This window comes from Danio aesculapii, chromosome 9 (assembly GCF_903798145.1).
Source record: "Danio aesculapii chromosome 9, fDanAes4.1, whole genome shotgun sequence".
NCBI lineage: Eukaryota > Metazoa > Chordata > Actinopteri > Cypriniformes > Danionidae > Danio > Danio aesculapii.
Genome location: NC_079443.1, coordinates 41,900,574 through 41,920,410, shown reverse-complemented (window position 1 = coordinate 41,920,410; position 19,837 = coordinate 41,900,574). Strand labels below are relative to the sequence as shown.

The window sequence follows — 19,837 nt, the reverse complement described above, 5'->3', positions numbered from 1 at the left end:
ACCCATCCATTCATCTCATCCATCAGCTTTTTAACTGTAATATTTGGCAATGTTAGCTTTTTTGCTGTATTTTTGATATACATTCTTGCAGCCTTTATGCACCTGATAGACTTATTTCTAAAACAATAAAAGCACCCCAAACATTTGCATGGCAGCATATACACTGTCACACGTCTTTGCTTATGTATGTGTTGTACCAGTTGGTAATATTTATTTATCATTTTCAGCATTGTGAATGTGATGAGAGAGCTTCAGATTTCCCTGCCAGCCAACAACACAGCTCAGCCAGTCATATCTGTGATTCTTAAGGTCACAGAGTATGTTATAAACTCGAATGCAGGCAAGTATACCGCGTGGTGGGTTTTAGAATCCATTGGAAAAGCTAATTGTTAGTGTGGGAATCAGTTATTGAAGCATTTAAAATAATAGTTAACCCCAAAATGAACATTCTGTCATCATTTACCCACCCTTCACTTCTTACATTTTCAATTTCTTTCTTCTGTTCAACACCAAAGAAGTTATTTGGGAAAAAACTGGTTGCTGGCACCCATTGACAATTAATAGGTTCCAGCATTCTTCAAAATATCTTCTTTTGTGTTCAACAGAAGAAAGAAACTCAAACAGGTTTTAAACCACATGAGGAAAAATAAATGATGAGGTATTTTTCATTTTTGGGTGAACTTTCCCTTTTTAAACCCCAGTTGTCATGGAAATATATATATCTTTATTTTTGTACAGGGTATACAAACATCTGGGACAACTTGGGCAACTTCAGTCTTGGCAACCTAAATGAAATAACTGAACAGGTAAATTACATTTATTTCCCAAAGGTCTGTTACTGACACAACCAACAAATCATTCTGACAGGAAATGTCACCATATTGAGATATGTGTTGATTTATTGCATACATAAAAATGTATAATGCATACACAAATACAAATGCTTCACTGTATGCTCACGTCAAACGTTTGTCTTGTTTTATCATGCCACAGCTTTCAGTTTTAGTGGGTTCTGTGTCACCATCAATGAACGAGTCGTCTCAGATGATCACTGAATCTGTTGGCGCTGTGGTTCAGATCCTCTCTGGAACTGCTGACCAGATGACTTTTGACAAGTAAGGCTGGCTTACAACTATTTTCAGTCTAAAGCTTTAATCAGAAAGAGTCCTTGTGGTTATAAACTCCAGGATCTTTCAGATTCTCTAACAAAGCCATGTTTTAATGATCCCTGATTGTAGTCTGGTAGGTCTTGACTGTAAATAAAGAGTACCTTTTCACACCAAAGTTTTTTTTTTCTTTGGATTTAATACATTTTCTTTTGTCAAACCAAACCACATATTTCAGATGCTAATCTTTATGTTTATCTGATGTCACATGATGGTTCTACAACCAAGGGTTTGGGGATTTTTTACACACTTAAATGACTTAAAAATAATATGCAAAGCACATTAAGTATAATCAAATCAGATTAATATTTTCCACTTCATGCGTTTTCGGGGTTTTGAAGCCCATTTTTTTACACTAAATAAATAAATAAAAAATGCAAGTATTTATCTTACAATTGTGACTATTTTCTTAGAATTACATGATTCAAATTCATATTTGCCAGCTATTAAGACTTATTGTTGTTAAGAATTGGGATATATATACTGTATACTTGTAATTGTAGGCTGTCATGACACAAAAAATTATGTCTTCAAAAAGGTTGCAAACAATTTATTTGTGTTAAATTTAAACAAACAAATTAAATGTATTAATGTTCAACTTTGTTTGTTTAAATTCCATCCAAATAAATTGTTTACAACCACTTAACGTAAACGTAAAAAAAAGTAAATCCAAGGAATCATCTTTAAATATTTTAGGCCACTTATGATAACTTAAATGACAAATATATAGGTTTAAGACAAAGACTATGGTCTGATGAATTTGTTTATGTTTCATTTTTGAATTTGTTTGTCAATTGTAGTGTCTATTGTAATTCTTTTAATCTGTACATTTAAAATAACAACTCAGTGAAAGACACTCAATAACAGTTGTCAGAAGCATGCATCAAATCTCAAATATGTTTTAAAGTTTTCATGGCAGTCTTCTGAACCAAAACTCCTAACTTATCTAAAAGTTCTAACCTCTTTCCTCAGAAGTGTGACATTTCTAATAAAAATTCTGACGTATTTTTTCAGAATCACAAGAAACAAAATTGCTATTCTAAGAAAATAGTCAGACCTTACTTTTGTTATAAGTTGCAATTGCAAGAATTGTGAGACATTCACTAGTAAATGCAATAGGTGAAAAATCCTTTTTTTACTCCTTAAAATTGTCTATTTATATCACAATTTTGACTTTATAACATGTAGTTGACTCAGAATTACATGCTTAAGTCACACAATTCATACTTGTAGTTCATATCTGTTATGAAGCGGACAGGAGACAGAGGTAAGGAAACGTTAGGGTGTTTATTAAATGACAACAAGGAGCACATGAAGGATAGCCAGGAGGATCAGGAATGATGTTGGGGTCTTTTCCTCCGTGGCTGGGTAACAGGAATACACGAGGATGGACAGCACACACCAGATACAGCTGACAGAGGATGACACAGACTTGGAAGGACTGGAAGACAGGACGATTCGGGTGGACCAGGAAGACTAGGAGGAATACAAAGAGAACAGGTAAGTAAAGCGTTTGTTTTAGCTGAGGATGACTACGCTGAGTGGTCGCTCAGTTGTCCGCTTTCGTCGAGACGAGCCCGGACAATGAGCGACTGGAGTGCTGTGCTTTTATCTGGTGCTCGTGAATGTGATGCAGCTGTGTGCTCATTAGAAGTCAGGTGATGGTGATCTTCGTGAGTGGGGATCGTGAGAGCCTGACCAATCCGTGACAGTACCCCCCTCCCCAGGGCCCGCTCCTGAGGGCCGACACCTCCGACGCCGTGGTGGTCTCCCTCTGCCTCTAGGCGCTGGGAACTCAGGATGGCTCTCATGAAACTCCACCATGAGACTAGGATCGAGAATATCAGCTCTGGGAACCCATGTCCTTTCTTCGGGGCCGTACCCTTCCCAGTCCACCAGGTACTCCAACTGGCCACCACGACGTCGGGAACGCAAGATCTCCTTCACTGCGTAGACGGCTCCTTCTTCTAGGAGCAGTGGAGGAGGGGGTTCCTCTTCGTGGTCAGGCTCTGTGGAGGGAAGAACAGGATCGTGATAGGGTTTCAGGAGTGATACGTGGAATGTAGGGTGAATACGGTAGTGAGAGGGTAATTGTAGTTTGTAGGTGACGGGGTTAACCTGTTCCACGATGGTGAAGGGACCAACAAATCGGGGACTTAACTTGCGAGAGGGCAGTCGCATGCGTATGTCCCGGGTGGATAGCCACACCTTTTGTCCGGGTGTGTATCTGGGTTCTTCAGACCTTCTTCTATCGGCGGTTACCTTGCTTCGACGGACTGCCCTCTGCAGATGTTGATGAGCCTCGTCCCAGACTCTCTCGCTCTCCCGGAACCAGTGATCCACTGCGGGGACATCAGATGGTTCGCCATCCCAGGGAAAGAGCGGTGGTTGGAAGCCCAGGACGCACTGGAATGGCGTGAGTCCGGTGGAGGGTTGCCGCAGTGAATTTTGGGCATATTCTGCCCAGCCCAAATACTGGCTCCAGGAGCTCTGGTGACCACTGCAGAAGGTCCTCAGGAACCGTCCCACCTCCTGAATCTTCCTCTCTGTCTGCCCGTTGGTTTGGGGATGATATCCAGAAGAGAGGCTGACGGCCACACCTAGGAGCTTGAAGAAGGCTTTCCATAGACGTGAGATGAACTGTGGACCTCTGTCCGACACAATATCTTCTGGAATACCAAATGACCTGAAGACTTGATTAAAGATATTGTCGGCTGTTTCAAAGGCTGTGGGAAGACCTTTCAGAGGGATTAGTTTGACAAACTTTGAGAATCTATCTACGATGACTAGAATACAGGTATTACCTTCTGACGAGGGGAGGTCAGTGATAAAGTCCACTCCTAGGTGTGACCAGGGACGGTTCGGAATCGGCAAGGGATGGAGCTTTCCAGCGGGTAGATGACGTGGGCTCTTGGATTGGGCACAGTCCTTACAGCCCTGAACATATTGCCTCACATCCCTTGCCATGTTTGGCCACCAGAATCGTTGGGATACTAGCGAGAGAGTATTGTTGATCCCTGGATGTCCAGTGCCTAGCGAGGTATGTAAGGAGTGGATCAGATCTACCCGGTGTTCAGGTGGTATGAACTGCCGATGAGGAGGGCATCCCGGCGGAGCAGGGGCTTCCGGAGTGGCAACGACTGGAGGAGCGTTCCAGGTGATCGGACAAATGGAGATGTGTTCGGGAAGAATCTTCGTTGGGAGTTCTTCATGATCGTGATGCTCGTGTAAACGAGAGAGAGCGTCTGCTCTTAGATTCTTGGGTCCTGGACGATAGGAAATGGAGAAATCAAAACGTGAGAAGAAAAGTGACCATCTGGCTTGACGTGGACATAGTCTCTTGGCCTCTTGGATATATTGGAGGTTTTTGTGATCTGTGATCACCTGGAACGGATGTTTGGCTCCCTCCAACCAGTGACGCCACTCCTCCAAGGCTAGCTTGATTGCTAGAAGCTCCCTGTCTCCTATGCTGTAATTCTGCTCCGCCGGGCTCAACTTCCGAGAGAAATAGGCACAGGGATGCAGTCGGGCGGTGTATCATGATGTTGGGATAATACTGCCCCGACGCCGGTGGTGGATGCGTCCACTTCCACCACGAAAGGAAGATTTGGGTCAGGATGAGTCAGGAGTGGGGCCCTTGTGAACTCCTTCTTAAGAAGGCGGAAGGCTGCGGCTGCTTCTTTGGTCCACTCCAGTCCTTTGGGTTTACCCTTGAGGAGATTAGTGAGAGGTGATGTAATCCTGCTGTAGTCCTTGATAAACCGTCTATAAAAGTTAGCAAACCCAAGAAACCTCTGGAGCTCCTTAATGGAAGTGGGTTCTGACCAGGATAGAACAGCCTCAATTTTCTTCCCATCCATACGTATACCGGTTTGGTCAATGATGTATCCCAAGAAATGAATCGACTTCTGGTGGAATGAGCATTTCTCCGCTTTGAGGTAGAGGTGATGTTCTCTCAATGTGTGTAGGACCTCCGCAACGTGTTGGCGATGTTCGGCCTCACTCCGGGAGTAAATGAGGATGTCATCTATGTACACTATTACAAAGTGGTGAAGAAACTCCCGGAGGACTTCATGAATGAAGTTTTGGAATACGGAGGGGGCGTTGACCAGACCGTAAGGCATGACCTCATATTCATAGTGGCCAGTAGGGGTCACGAATGCTGTCTTCCATTGGTCCCCCTCACGTATTCTTATCAGATTATACGCGCTGCGGAGGTCCAATTTAGTGAAGACTTTAGCTTCTCGGAGCTGTTCCAAAGCGGCTGGTACCAGAGGAAGGGGATATCGGTATTTTACTGTACCGTTATTTAGGACCCTGTAGTCGATGCATGGACGCAGCCCTCCGTCCTTCTTGGCCACAAAGAAGAAGCTTGAGGCGGCTGGTGATTTTGAGTGACGTATGTACCCCTGACTCAGAGCCTCCCTTATGTAATCTTCCATTGCCTGATTCTCTGGAAGCGAGAGCGGGTAGATCCTACCTCTTGGCAACTGGGCATCTGGAACTAGGTCGATCGCGCAGTCCCATGGCCGATGCGGCGGTAGCTGGGAAGCTCTCTTGGTCAGAAGACATCATGAAAGGAGCTGTACTCCTTAGGAATGTGGATAGACTGCTTCTCAGGAGGACTCTCGACCGATGTTGTAAACAAAGAAATGGGGTTCCGACCTTGAAGAGGGAGATTTGGAAAACAGGTAGGTGTACATCCAGATCCCCATTTCTTTATCTCTCCTGTGCCCCAAGAGATGATGGGATCGTGCTTCACCAGCCACGGGCGCCCTAGAATGATGTCCATATTTGCACCCTCCAGAACCAGAAATTGAATCCTCTCTTGATGTAACAACCCCACTTGAAGAAGGATGTCTTCGCATTGTCGATGGATACGGGTCGAAGATCGAGTGCACTGGGTTATCGGTTGTATCTGGTATATATGCGAGGACGCCTCAGTACGTAGGTGGAGTTGACGACAGAGGGATTGGGAGATGAAGTTCCCTGCTGACCCGGAGTCGATGAGGGCTGTGACAAGGAGAGAAATAGAGGCAGTAGTTATTTGTACGGTGGTAGTAAGTGGTTTACATTGTTCAATATTCGTACTGAATACACTCACTGAAGTCCGAATGGGACGAAGGGGACACTCCATACGGGTGTGTCCACTGACACCGCAGTATAGACACAGACCCCGGGTCAGCCTCCTCTGTCGTTCCGCTGATGTCAGTCTTCCAGACTCTATTATCATGGGTTCTGGTTCTGGAGAGGCTGTTGACTCAGGCGATTGGAGGAGTGCAGACGAGGGGGTGATGGTGTCCTGTTGATAGGAACGGAGACGATCGGAACATCGGAGAGAATGTTGGATGAATCTCTCCAGACCCATAGTATCATCTAATGTGGCCAGCTGGATTCGGAGAGGGGGTTCCAAGCCGAGCCGGTACGTGGTCAACAACGATCTCTCATTCCATCCACTTGCAGCTGCTAGAGTGCGAAACCGGAGAGCATATTCCTGTGTAGATAGAGTACCTTGCTTTAGATGATACAGCTGCTCTCCAGCGGCTACTTCCCCATCAGAACGTCCAAACACCTCTTTGAAATACTCCGTGAAGGTAGTGATGGAATTCATGACCGGCCCGGCTTGGTTCCAGATCGTCTCAGCCCATTTAAGTGCAGGCCCAGAGAGTAGTGATACGATGTAGGCGATCTTTGACTTATCTGTGGGATATAGAGAAGGTTGCATTTCGAATATGAGGGAACATTGTAACAGAAAACCATTGCACTCCCCCGCTCCGCCTGAGTAGGGCGCTGGTCGGGCCATGGGACTGGAAGGAAGGGCCGAAGAAGAAACTGTGGAGGCGGAAGTGCTCGGTGCTGGTGGTGCGTTGGAAAGTGGAGCTGGTGGCTGTAGAATCCGCTTCAACTGGTCCACCAGCTCTTGAAAGTGATCGGGGGTGCTCATGTTGTCGTCGTTACTGGTCCGGGCTTCTGTTATGAAGCGGACAGGAGACAGAGGTAAGGAAACGTTAGGGTGTTTATTAAATGACAACAAGGAGCACATGAAGGATAGCCAGGAGGATCAGGAATGATGTTGGGGTCTTTTCCTCCGTGGCTGGGTAACAGGAATACACGAGGATGGACAGCACACACCAGATACAGCTGACAGAGGATGACACAGACTTGGAAGGACTGGAAGACAGGACGATTCGGGTGGACCAGGAAGACTAGGAGGAATACAAAGAGAACAGGTAAGTAAAGCGTTTGTTTTAGCTGAGGATGACTACGCTGAGTGGTCGCTCAGTTGTCCGCTTTCGTCGAGACGAGCCCGGACAATGAGCGACTGGAGTGCTGTGCTTTTATCTGGTGCTCGTGAATGTGATGCAGCTGTGTGCTCATTAGAAGTCAGGTGATGGTGATCTTCGTGAGTGGGGATCGTGAGAGCCTGACCAATCCGTGACAATATCTTGCAATACTGAGAACAAAAAAGTCAGAATTTTATTATGCAAATTCACAATTAAGAGAAGAACTCAACACTATTAGATAAAAATTGCAATAATAGCAAATATCTTGAAAGCATGGAATCAATCTACTTTACTAAATAATTAGTTGACTTTGCTTGAAATAAGTGCACTATAAAACCCAGAAAGTTAAGGTAACTCAAACCATTTAAGAAAACCGATTGCAACAAACCATTTAAGTTCAAAAACTAATCCTAATGAGTACTGTGAATTTAATCCATTTGAGTAAACAAAGCAATTTGAGCACAGTAAAAGCCAATAAATCAAGAGAACTCAAACCAACTGATTACTGTAAAACCCAAAAAGTTAAGGCAACTCAAACTATTTGAGGAAACCGATTGTTACAAACCATTTAAGTTCAAAAACTAATCCTAATGAGTACTGTGAATTTAATCCATTTGAGTAAACAAAGCAATTTGAGCACAGTAAAAGCCAATAAATCAAGAGAACTCAAACCAACTGATTACTGTAAAACCCAAAAAGTTAAGGCAACTCAAACTATTTGAGGAAACCGATTGTTACAAACCATTTAAGTTCAAAAACTAATCCTAATGAGTACTGTGAATTTAATCCATTTGAGTAAACAAAGCAATTTGAGCACAGTAAAAGCCAATAAATCAAGAGAACTCAAACCAACTGATTACTGTAAAACCCAAAAAGTTAAGGCAACTCAAACTATTTGAGGAAACCGATTGTTACAAACCATTTGAGTTAAAAAACGAATCTATATGAGTACTGTGAACTTACTCCATTTAAGTTGAAGTATTTAATTAACTCATTACCTTCAACACTGAGTTCAAAACTCTTTTCAAATGAGTAGAATTAACTTGCAGAAAATTTTGAGTTAACTACACTCATTTAATTTGATAAAGTTTACTGTTGAGTTTTACACTGTGTGTAAACCCGTTGCCTTAAAAACATTTAAGTAAATGAACTGTGCATAATTGTAAAAATTAGGCTAAATCAACTTAACATTTCCAAGTTACAATGGGTTTACTCACTTTTTTGAAGTCATATTGTTGCTTTTAAGACAACATGTTTAATCAGTTTATTAAAGTAAGTAATCACTTTTTGCAGTGTAGTAAGATCTAACTGTGTTTATTAATCAACAGGTTGGAAGAGCTGCTGGCTGCTTTGTTTTCAACCTTCAAAGGTACACCGATGTGGGTTTCATTACCATCTATTATGTCTACAATTCAAGAAGCCATTGTCGTCGGTGCAAATAACATGCAGGCAGAAACAGGTGAGAAAAGCATTTCTTCATCTAAATACAGCGGAGGTGCAGGGAGCTTGTCTATGATTATAAACAAACCCTTTCAGATTTAAACCATCCAAGTGCTTTCTTCTCCCCAGAGTTCTTCCATAGTCTCCAGCAGCCATTGTCCAGTCTTTTGTCCGATATTTTCGATGTTACGAACACCAGCCATTTCAATGCTCCCTCTTTTGTTGGTGAACTGCCACAGGCTCTTGTGTTGACTACAGAAGCTGCTCTACAGGTTAGAACAACATTCCTATCTATTGATGTGACGGCCTGGTAAATATGCAAATGTAAGAATGCAGGGGTTTTAGCATATAATAGAGGGTTGGTGAGCTAGAAAGGTCTATTTAAGCTCACTTAAGCTTGTTGAGGAATGGTTCATCTTTTCATCGGTGACGCACCAGACATTAATACAAAATCATGCGCATGATAATGTGTTCTCAGATACCTGCTTTGTGTTTGTTATGGGTGCAGCTAAAAATAGATGTTAAGGATTAGTGACGTTGTGTAACCATGACTGTGTGAAATCTGAAAGTTGAGTTATATGCTCACCAGCCACATTATTAGGTACACCTTACTAGTATCTGGTTGGACCCTCTTTTGCCTACAGAACTGCCTTAATCCTTCATGGCACAGATTTAACAAGGTACTGGAAATATTTCTGAGAGATTTTGGTCCATTTGACATGATAGCATCATGCAGTTGCTGCTGATTTGTCGGCTGCACATCCATGATGCGAATCTCCCGTTCCACCACATTCCAAAGGTGCTCTATTGGTTTGATATCTGGTGACAGTGGAGGCTATATGAGTACAGTGAACTCATTGAAATGTTTAAGAAACCGAGATGATTTGCACTTTATGACATGGTGCGTTATCCTGCTGGAAGTAGCCATCAGAAGATGGGTACACTGTGGTCATAAAGGTTTGGACATGGCCAGCAACAATATTTAGGTAGGCTGTGGCGTTGACACGATGCTCAATTGGTACTAATGGGCCCAAAGTGTGGCAAGAAAAAAATCCCCCACACTATTACACCACCACCACAAGCAGCCTGAACCGTGGATACAAGGCAGGATGGATCCATGCTTTTATGTTGTTGTCGCCAAATTCTGACCCTACCATCCGAATGTCACAGCAGAAATCGAGACTCATCAGACCAAGCAACGTTTTTCCGATCTTCTATTGTCTATATTTTGTGAGCTTGTGTGAATTGTAGCCTCAGTTTCCTGTTCTTAGTTGACAGGAGTGGCACCGGGTGGTCTTCTGCTGCTGTAGCCCATCCACCCCAAGGTTTGACTTGTTGTGCATTCAGAGATGCTCTTCTGCATACCTCAGTTGTGACGAGTGGCTATTTGAGTTACTGTTGCCTTTTATCAGCTTGAACCAGTCTGGTCATACTCCTCTGACCTCTGACATCAACAAGGCATTTGCCCCCACAGAACTGTCACTCACTGGATGTTTTCTCTTTTTCAAACCATTCTCTGTTAACCCTAGAGATTTTCCTAGAGAAAATCCCAGTAGATCAGCAGTTTCTGAAATACTCAGACCAGCCCAACTGGCACCAACAACCATGCCATGTTCAAAGTATCTTTCACCTTTCTTCCCCATTCTGATGCTCAGTTTAAACTGCAGCAGATCGTCTTGACTATGTCTACATGCCTAAATGCATTGAGTTGCTGTCATGTGATTGGCCGATTCGAAATTTCTGTTAATGAGCAGTTGGACAGTTGTACCTAATAAAGTGGCCAGATTGAATTTAAATTTTTATAGCACTTTAGTTCACACTTTAGTTAATTTCAATTCATACTATTAACTACTGGCTTATTACCTGCCTATTAGTAAGATATTAACTGTTCAATAGTAGTTATAAAATATGATGATCACACCCAAAACCTAAACCCAACTTCTACTTTACTAACTATTAATTAGCAGCTTAGTAGTAGTTTATTAAGCTAGTGATGTTAGTTAATGGTTTGGTAGTATCGTGAATTTTGACTTATAATAAAGTGTTTATTCAACATATCAAAATATCATTGGCAGATATGCAAGTTCTTGTGAGTGCTATTATTATTATTATTATTATTATTATTATTATTATTATTATTATTATTATTATTTTTGCCTATTTGGGGCGTTTGATAAAATAACAAATATGTTTTCAAATGACAGGAGTGTTAAGAAATCAATGAGTCATGGAATAGCCCTGATTTTACCCACCTCTCATTTATCAACACCTTTGTTATTCTCACCAATTGTAATTGTAATATCATATAAAAAGCTGTAATGGAGTGACTTCTCACTCTTCTGACCAATCCTGTTAACACTACAATATGGGTGCGCTAATATGCATTAATTAATGCTTAACTAATGCAAAGATAATCATGAGATAATGTATAACTCATGAAGAACTAAACCCTTTATTAAAGATTGATACATGAGCAACAAATGAACATTCAATATAATTCCTACATTAAGTAATTTATAAATTGTAATTTAGTTAATCGTGTTGTAATTCCCTAATAACGTGAACTAATGATGCATATTAATGAGCTAATTACCACAACAGGTCAATGACATACATTTCATTTAATTAATTAATCATTAGCTAATGATTGCCTTAGGTGTCATTATGTTATGACTTGTTGGGGCACAAACAGGATTCACAAGCTAATTACAGTATATATAACCAATGAGTTGTCAGTCCTGTGCTTCAACAAGTCAAGTCATAGCATAGTGCTAATTTAGCAAATAATTAGCTAATAAATAATTCACTGGAAGTTGAAGTACATAGCTATGAATATTGTGGTAATTAACATGATTTTCTATCATTAGTTAAAATAATATGTTAGGGAACTCCTTTAACTAATATCAATTTACAGATTACTTGATGTATGAATCATATAGCATGTTCATGAGTTAATTAATTAAGTTGAATTAAAAAATGATTTACACTGAAAAAAATGATGACTGCAAAACTGTTGCAAACAATTTAATTGGGTTGAATTTAAACAAACTAATTAAATTGAGTAATGTTCAACTTAATTTGTTTGTTTAAATTCTGCCCAAATAAATTGTTTGCAACCCCTTAACTTAAAAAAATTGAGTAAATCCAAGGAATTATCTTTAAATTATTTTTTCCAGTGTAGTTCTTAATGAGTTATACATTAACTCACGATCATCTGTGCATTAATTATTGCATATTAATGCAGCCATATTGTAAAGTATTCTCACAATTTCCTGTAACTTACTGGCAGCACTTTGCCAACAATTTACTATAAATCAAACTTACAGTAAAATGCTGCATTAAGATATACAGTAAAATCTTGCTGTACATGTATTTCCAGTATTGTATATGTTTATGATAAGATGAGATTTCACATTGGGCGATTGCCCATAATTTCCATGCCATATCCGCCACTGAATAAATGCATTTAGCAAATGTTTTGACATTTTTATGTAGAAGTGGATGCAATAGCCTTGACCCAAAAGGCCCACTCAATGTGCCAAGAAGTGTATTGATCACAGATAAGCAGCTAGTCTAGATCAGCGGGTTTACCTTACTGTTGCTGCTTGTTTTTGTCCCTTGAGAGAATTTAGTTTCTTTTTACAGCAGATGTTGAAATCCTGGCAGGAGTCATATATCCATTCTTTAGTGTTACTCGTTCAGTCGATGCTTTGTCTGTGAGAGTATCACTGATTGAATTCAACACAGTGTGAGAACAATGGTCAAAACATGTTGCCACCCTGACAAACTGGAGATTTTTATTTAGGCATTTAATTTGCTGGTATATAATAAATACTGTAAAAAATCAACAGAGAGGGTGCTGAAGAATAAAATTATTGAATTTGAAAGTTACTGAATATCATAATATTGTTTAAAAAAAACTTAATATCACTTACTCAATTGGATTGCTCCCTTCTTTAACTGCCATAAACATTAATTATTATTATTATTATTATTATTATTATTATTATTATTATTATTATTATTATTATTAGTAGTAGTAGTAGTAGTAGTAGTAGTAGTAGTAGTAGTAGTAGTAGAAGTAAAGTTTATTTATAAAGCACATTTAACTTCAGTTTGGCACTGACCAAAGTGCTGAACAAAACCAATACACATTCTAAAACAGAGTAAATTAATAAAAGTAATATTACAAATATTAGTATAAACAACAATGCACAATAAAGATTAAAAGCCTGAGAAGGCAATAGAATAAAATTGGGTCTTAAATCTGGACTTAAAAATAGAGAGAGAAGATACACTCGTAATGTCTGGTGGCAGCTGGTTCCACAAACATGAAGCAGCAACTGCAAAAGATCTATCACCCTTTCAGTTTAAGTTTTGACCGAGGAATATATAGTAAAACTTTATAGGTCAACCCAAGGGATTCAGGAGTTGAATGTAAATAAATTAGTTCAGAAATATAAGAAGGTGCTTACCCATTCAATGCTTTAAAAACCATGAGTAAAATCTTGAACTGAATTCTAAAATTGAAGCCAATGTAGGGATGCTAAAACGGGTGAAATATGAGTATGTTTATTATTATTATTATTGTTACATTACACATTTCACAATTCTTGTTTTGTTAATTATACTGTATTTTTTGTTTTACATTTTTACAGAAATATATGTATTGGTTTATTTAGCTTACAAAGAATATTTCTATTTTTTTTGTTAAAACTCTGTTAATGAATACAAAAGAGAGCCATTGAATAATAATAATAATAATAATAATAATAATAATAATAATAATAATAATAATAATAATAATAATAATAATAATAATAATTATTATTATTATTATTATTATTATTATTATTATTACAAACAATAATAATATAATAAAATCATAATAATAATAATAATAATTATTATTATTATTATTGATAATAATTATTAATAATAATAATTATTATTATTGTTAATATTAATACACAATATTATGTAAAGATTGTTTTATAATTTATATATTTATGTTTTATTATTATTTTGTTTTTAATTTATTTAATAATAATAATAATATAAAACATAAATATTATAATATATTATTATTATTATTATCATTATTATTATTACATATTATGTAAGATTGTTTTCTTTTTTTATGTAATAATGTTTTTTAATTTAATAAATAATAATAATAATACTAATAATATAAAACATAAATATCACAATAAATTAATGTTATTATTATTATTATTATTATTATTATTATTATTATTATTATTATTATTAATAAAACATAATTATGTAATGATTGTTTTATAATTTATATAATAATGTTTTATTATTATTTTATTTAAAATTTGTTGAATAATAATAATAAAAAACAATAATAAAACATTAATATTACAATGTATAAATTTTTTAAAATACATGTTATGTAAAATTGTTTTATTATTTATATAATAATGCCTTATTATTGTTTTATTTTTAATTTATTGAATAATAATTACAACAACAACAACAACAACAATAATAATAATCTAAAACATAAAATAATAATAATAATAATAATAACAACAATAATAATAATAACAATAATAACAATAATAATAATAATAATAATAATAATAATAATAATAATAATAATAATAATAATAATAATAATAATTATTATTATTATTATATTATTATTATTATTATTATTATTATTATTATTATTATTATTACTACTATTATTACTATTATTATTATTATTATTGCCATGTAAATATTGTTTAACTACATATACAGGTATAAACATAGTCAAATGTTTTACATTTATCTCTTGTAATTATGTTACGTATTTGTCTTTAACCAGCTGTGCAACTTAAGTCATTTTGTGTCTGATATTAAATAATAAATCGAGATTTATATATTTATATATATATATATATATATATATATATATATATATATATATATATATATATATATATATATATATATATATATATATATATATATATATATATATATATATATATATATTTTGCAATTTAAAATTTAATATCAGATGTATAACATATTTTGTTTGCAGTGTCTCTAATAGGCAGTGGTGTGTTAGGCATCTGTGATCATTATTTTATTTCCTTTGCTCTCCCTGCAGGCTAGTTTGAAGGGTCAGAGTCTGAACTGCAGCTACGTGCAGCAAATATGGCGGGATGTTGAAGTCGCCGCTGGAATAAATGAGGACACTGTTGCTTTATGGTGTAACGTCACCCTACTGCCAGTCATAGCAGCCTTCAATATTCCAGATTTGACTCCAACCTTCAATATGACAGTGAGACATTAAGCTACAGTTTTGTTTTTGTTGGTAATAGTTTACAGATAATCTGTTTTAAAGGGATAGTTCACCCAAAATGAACATTATACTCACGACTTACCCTCAAGTGCTTCCAAACCTGCTTTCTGATGAACACACAAGAAGAGATTGTTGAAAACAATGTTGAAAATATCACCAACCATTGATATCCATAGTAGGAGAAAAATATATTCAAAATATATTCCTTTTTGTTCTAATAGATTTTAAGTAAGTGCCGGTTTAGTAAGTGATTAAGGAATTGTCTAATTTGGGTGAACTATCTCTTTAATGGCTCTCAAATGCAACTGTCATAGTTTACCACTAGATGGCAGCGTGCACTAAAGACTGATTTAGACTCTCTTTTGCTTCCTAAACAGGGAATGGAGATAAGCATCACTGCAGGAATGATAGCAGGGTCACTGGAGACTTTCTATGGGGCGATTCTGAACAATACCATTGCTAGCAATCACCTAACAGAAGTCCTGCTGTACTACACATCAATGCTATACAACGTCTCATTGTCAGAATTAACAAACCAGGCTGACTGGAATTCCCAGCTTTTCCAAATGCAGCTGTACAACAGGTAATGATAATGTGTCTATTTTTTACAAGAACTCCTCACTGTGATACATGACCTGGTCATATTAAATGACAGTAAACAAATGGCAAAGATCTCCTATAAAGATACAGACAATGTGTTTGAATTGGCCATCCATTTTTTAAACAATTGCATAGCTTGAGTAATCTGCTGACAATAAAAGTGCAGCAATTCCACCCCACACTCATATATATATACCCATTAGAGCACAACATTATCACGAGTCCGATTATATTACGGAAATACCTCCTGTTATGAAGCGGACAGGAGACAGAGGTAAGGAAACGTTAGGGTGTTTATTGAATGACAACAAGGAGCACATGAAGGATAGCCAGGAGGATCAGGAATGATGTTGGGGTCTTTTCCTCCGTGGCTGGGTAACAGGAATACACGAGGATGGACAGCACACACCAGATACAGCTGACAGAGGATGACACAGACTTGGAAGGACTGGAAGACAGGACGATTCGGGAGGACCAGGAAGACTAGGAAGAATACAAAGAGAACAGGTAAGTAAATCGTTTGTTTAGCTGAGGATGACTACGCTGAGTGGTCGCTCAGTTGTCCGCTTTCGTCGAGACGAGCCCGGACAATGAGCGACTGGAGTGCTGTGCTTTTATCTGGTGCTCGTGAATGTGATGCAGCTGTGTGCTCATTAGAAGTCAGGTGATGGTGATCTTCGTGAGTGGGGGTCGTGAGAGCCTGACCAATCCATGACAGTACCCCCCTCCCCAGGGCCCGCTCCTGAGGGCCGACACCTCCGACGCCGTGGTGGTCTCCCTCTGCCTCTAGGCGCTGGGAACTCAGGGTGGCTCTCATGAAACTCCACCATGAGACTAGGATCGAGAATATCAGCTCTGGGAACCCATGTCCTTTCTTCGGGGCCGTACCCTTCCCAGTCCACCAGGTACTCCAACTGGCCACCACGACGTCGGGAACGCAAGATCTCCTTCACTGCGTAGACGGCTCCTTCTTCTAGGAGCAGTGGAGGAGGGGGTTCCTCTTCGTGGTCAGGCTCTGTGGAGGGAAGAACAGGATCGTGATAGGGTTTCAGGAGTGATACGTGGAATGTAGGGTGAATACGGTAGTGAGAGGGTAATTGTAGTTTGTAGGTGACGGGGTTAACCTGTTCCACGATGGTGAAGGGACCAACAAATCGGGGACTTAACTTGCGAGAGGGCAGTCGCATGCGTATGTCCCGGGTGGATAGCCACACCTTTTGTCCGGGTGTGTATCTGGGTTCTTCAGACCTTCTTCTATCGGCGGTTACCTTGCTTCGACGGACTGCCCTCTGCAGATGTTGATGAGCCTCGTCCCAGACTCTCTCGCTCTCCCGGAACCAGTGATCCACTGCGGGGACATCAGATGGTTCGCCATCCCAGGGAAAGAGCGGTGGTTGGAAGCCCAGGACGCACTGGAATGGCGTGAGTCCGGTGGAGGGTTGCCGCAGTGAATTTTGGGCATATTCTGCCCAGCCCAAATACTGGCTCCAGGAGCTCTGGTGACCACTGCAGAAGGTCCTCAGGAACCGTCCCACCTCCTGAATCTTCCTCTCTGTCTGCCCGTTGGTTTGGGGATGATATCCAGAAGAGAGGCTGACGGCCACACCTAGGAGCTTGAAGAAGGCTTTCCATAGACGTGAGATGAACTGTGGACCTCTGTCCGACACAATATCTTCTGGAATACCAAATGACCTGAAGACTTGATTAAAGATATTGTCGGCTGTTTCAAAGGCTGTGGGAAGACCTTTCAGAGGGATTAGTTTGACAAACTTTGAGAATCTATCTACTATGACTAGAATACAGGTATTACCTTCTGACGAAGGGAGATCAGTGATAAAGTCCACTCCTAGGTGTGACCAGGGACGGTTCGGAATCGGCAAGGGATGGAGCTTTCCAGCGGGTAGATGACGTGGGCTCTTGGATTGGGCACAGTCCTTACAGCCCTGAACATATTGCCTCACATCCCTTGCCATGTTTGGCCACCAGAATCGTTGGGATACTAGCGAGAGAGTATTGTTGATCCCTGGATGTCCAGTGCCTAGCGAGGTATGTAAGGAGTGGATCAGATCTACCCGGTGTTCAGGTGGTATGAACTGCCGATGAGGAGGGCATCCCGGCGGAGCAGGGGCTTCCGGAGTGGCAACGACTGGAGGAGCGTTCCAGGTGATCGGACAAATGGAGATGTGTTCGGGAAGAATCTTCGTTGGGAGTTCTTCATGATCGTGATGCTCGTGTAAACGAGAGAGAGCGTCTGCTCTTAGATTCTTGGGTCCTGGACGATAGGAAATGGAGAAATCAAAACGTGAGAAGAAAAGTGACCATCTGGCTTGACGTGGACATAGTCTCTTGGCCTCTTTGATATATTGGAGGTTTTTGTGATCTGTGATCACCTGGAACGGATGTTTGGCTCCCTCCAACCAGTGACGCCACTCCTCCAAGGCTAGCTTGATTGCTAGCAGCTCCCTGTCTCCTATGCTGTAATTCTGCTCCGCCGGGCTCAACTTCCGAGAGAAATAGGCACAGGGATGCAGTCGGGGCGGTGTATCATGATGTTGAGATAATACTGCCCCGACGCCGGTGGTGGATGCGTCCACTTCCACCACGAAAGGAAGATTTGGGTCAGGATGAGTCAGGAGTGGGGCCCTTGTGAACTCCTTCTTAAGAAGGCGGAAGGCTGCGGCTGCTTCTTTGGTCCACTCCAGTCCTTTGGGTTTACCCTTGAGGAGATTAGTGAGAGGTGATGTAATCCTGCTGTAGTCCTTGATAAACCGTCTATAAAAGTTAGCAAACCCAAGAAACCTCTGGAGCTCCTTAATGGAAGTGGGTTCTGACCAGGATAGAACAGCCTCAATTTTCTTCCCATCCATACGTATACCGGTTTGATCAATGATGTATCCCAAGAAATGAATCGACTTCTGGTGGAATGAGCATTTCTCCGCTTTGAGGTAGAGGTGATGTTCTCTCAATGTGTGTAGGACCTCCGCAACGTGTTGGCGATGTTCGGCCTCACTCCGGGAGTAAATGAGGATGTCATCTATGTACACTATTACAAAGTGGTGAAGAAACTCCCGGAGGACTTCATGAATGAAGTTTTGGAATACGGAGGGGGCGTTGACCAGACCGTAAGGCATGACCTCATATTCATAGTGGCCAGTAGGGGTCACGAATGCTGTCTTCCATTGGTCCCCCTCACGTATTCTTATCAGATTATACGCGCTGCGGAGGTCCAATTTAGTGAAGACTTTAGCTTCTCGGAGCTGTTCCAAAGCGGCTGGTACCAGAGGAAGGGGATATCGGTATTTTACTGTACCGTTATTTAGGACCCTGTAGTCGATGCATGGACGCAGCCCTCCGTCCTTCTTGGCCACAAAGAAGAAGCTTGAGGCGGCTGGTGATTTTGAGTGACGTATGTACCCCTGACTCAGAGCCTCCCTTATGTAATCTTCCATTGCCTGATTCTCTGGAAGCGAGAGCGGGTAGATCCTACCTCTTGGCAACTGGGCATCTGGAACTAGGTCGATCGCGCAGTCCCATGGCCGATGCGGCGGTAGCTGGGAAGCTCTCTTGGGGCAGAAGACATCATGAAAGGAGCTGTACTCCTTAGGAATGTGGATAGACTGCTTCTCAGGAGGGCTCTCGACCGATGTTGCAAACAAAGAAATGGGGTTCCGACCTTGAAGAGGGAGATTTGGAAAACAGGTAGGTGTACATCCAGATCCCCATTTCTTTATCTCTCCTGTGCCCCAAGAGATGATGGGATCGTGCTTCACCAGCCACGGGCGCCCTAGAATGATGTCCATATTTGCACCCTCCAGAACCAGAAATTGAATCCTCTCTTGATGTAACAGCCCCACTTGAAGAAGGATGTCTTCGCATTGTCGATGGATACGGGTCGAAGATCGAGTGCACTGGGTTATCGGTTGTATCTGGTATATATGCGAGGACGCCTCAGTACGGAGGTGGAGTTGACGACAGAGGGATTGGGAGATGAAGTTCCCTGCTGACCCGGAGTCGATGAGGGCTGT

At 40.3% G+C, this 19,837-nt stretch overlaps 1 protein-coding gene across 1 annotated transcript in view; it reads left to right on the top strand.

Annotated features, from left to right (window-relative positions):
• abca12 (ATP-binding cassette, sub-family A (ABC1), member 12) overlaps window positions 1-19,837 on the top strand; it is a 165,646-nt gene that overhangs the window by 48,481 nt on the left and 97,328 nt on the right. Inside the window, 7 exon segments of the mRNA XM_056466074.1 lie at window positions 228-340; window positions 739-806; window positions 994-1,115; window positions 8,779-8,909; window positions 9,020-9,162; window positions 15,018-15,191; window positions 15,590-15,795. Of these exon segments, the coding sequence (XP_056322049.1) occupies window positions 228-340; window positions 739-806; window positions 994-1,115; window positions 8,779-8,909; window positions 9,020-9,162; window positions 15,018-15,191; window positions 15,590-15,795 (957 nt within the window).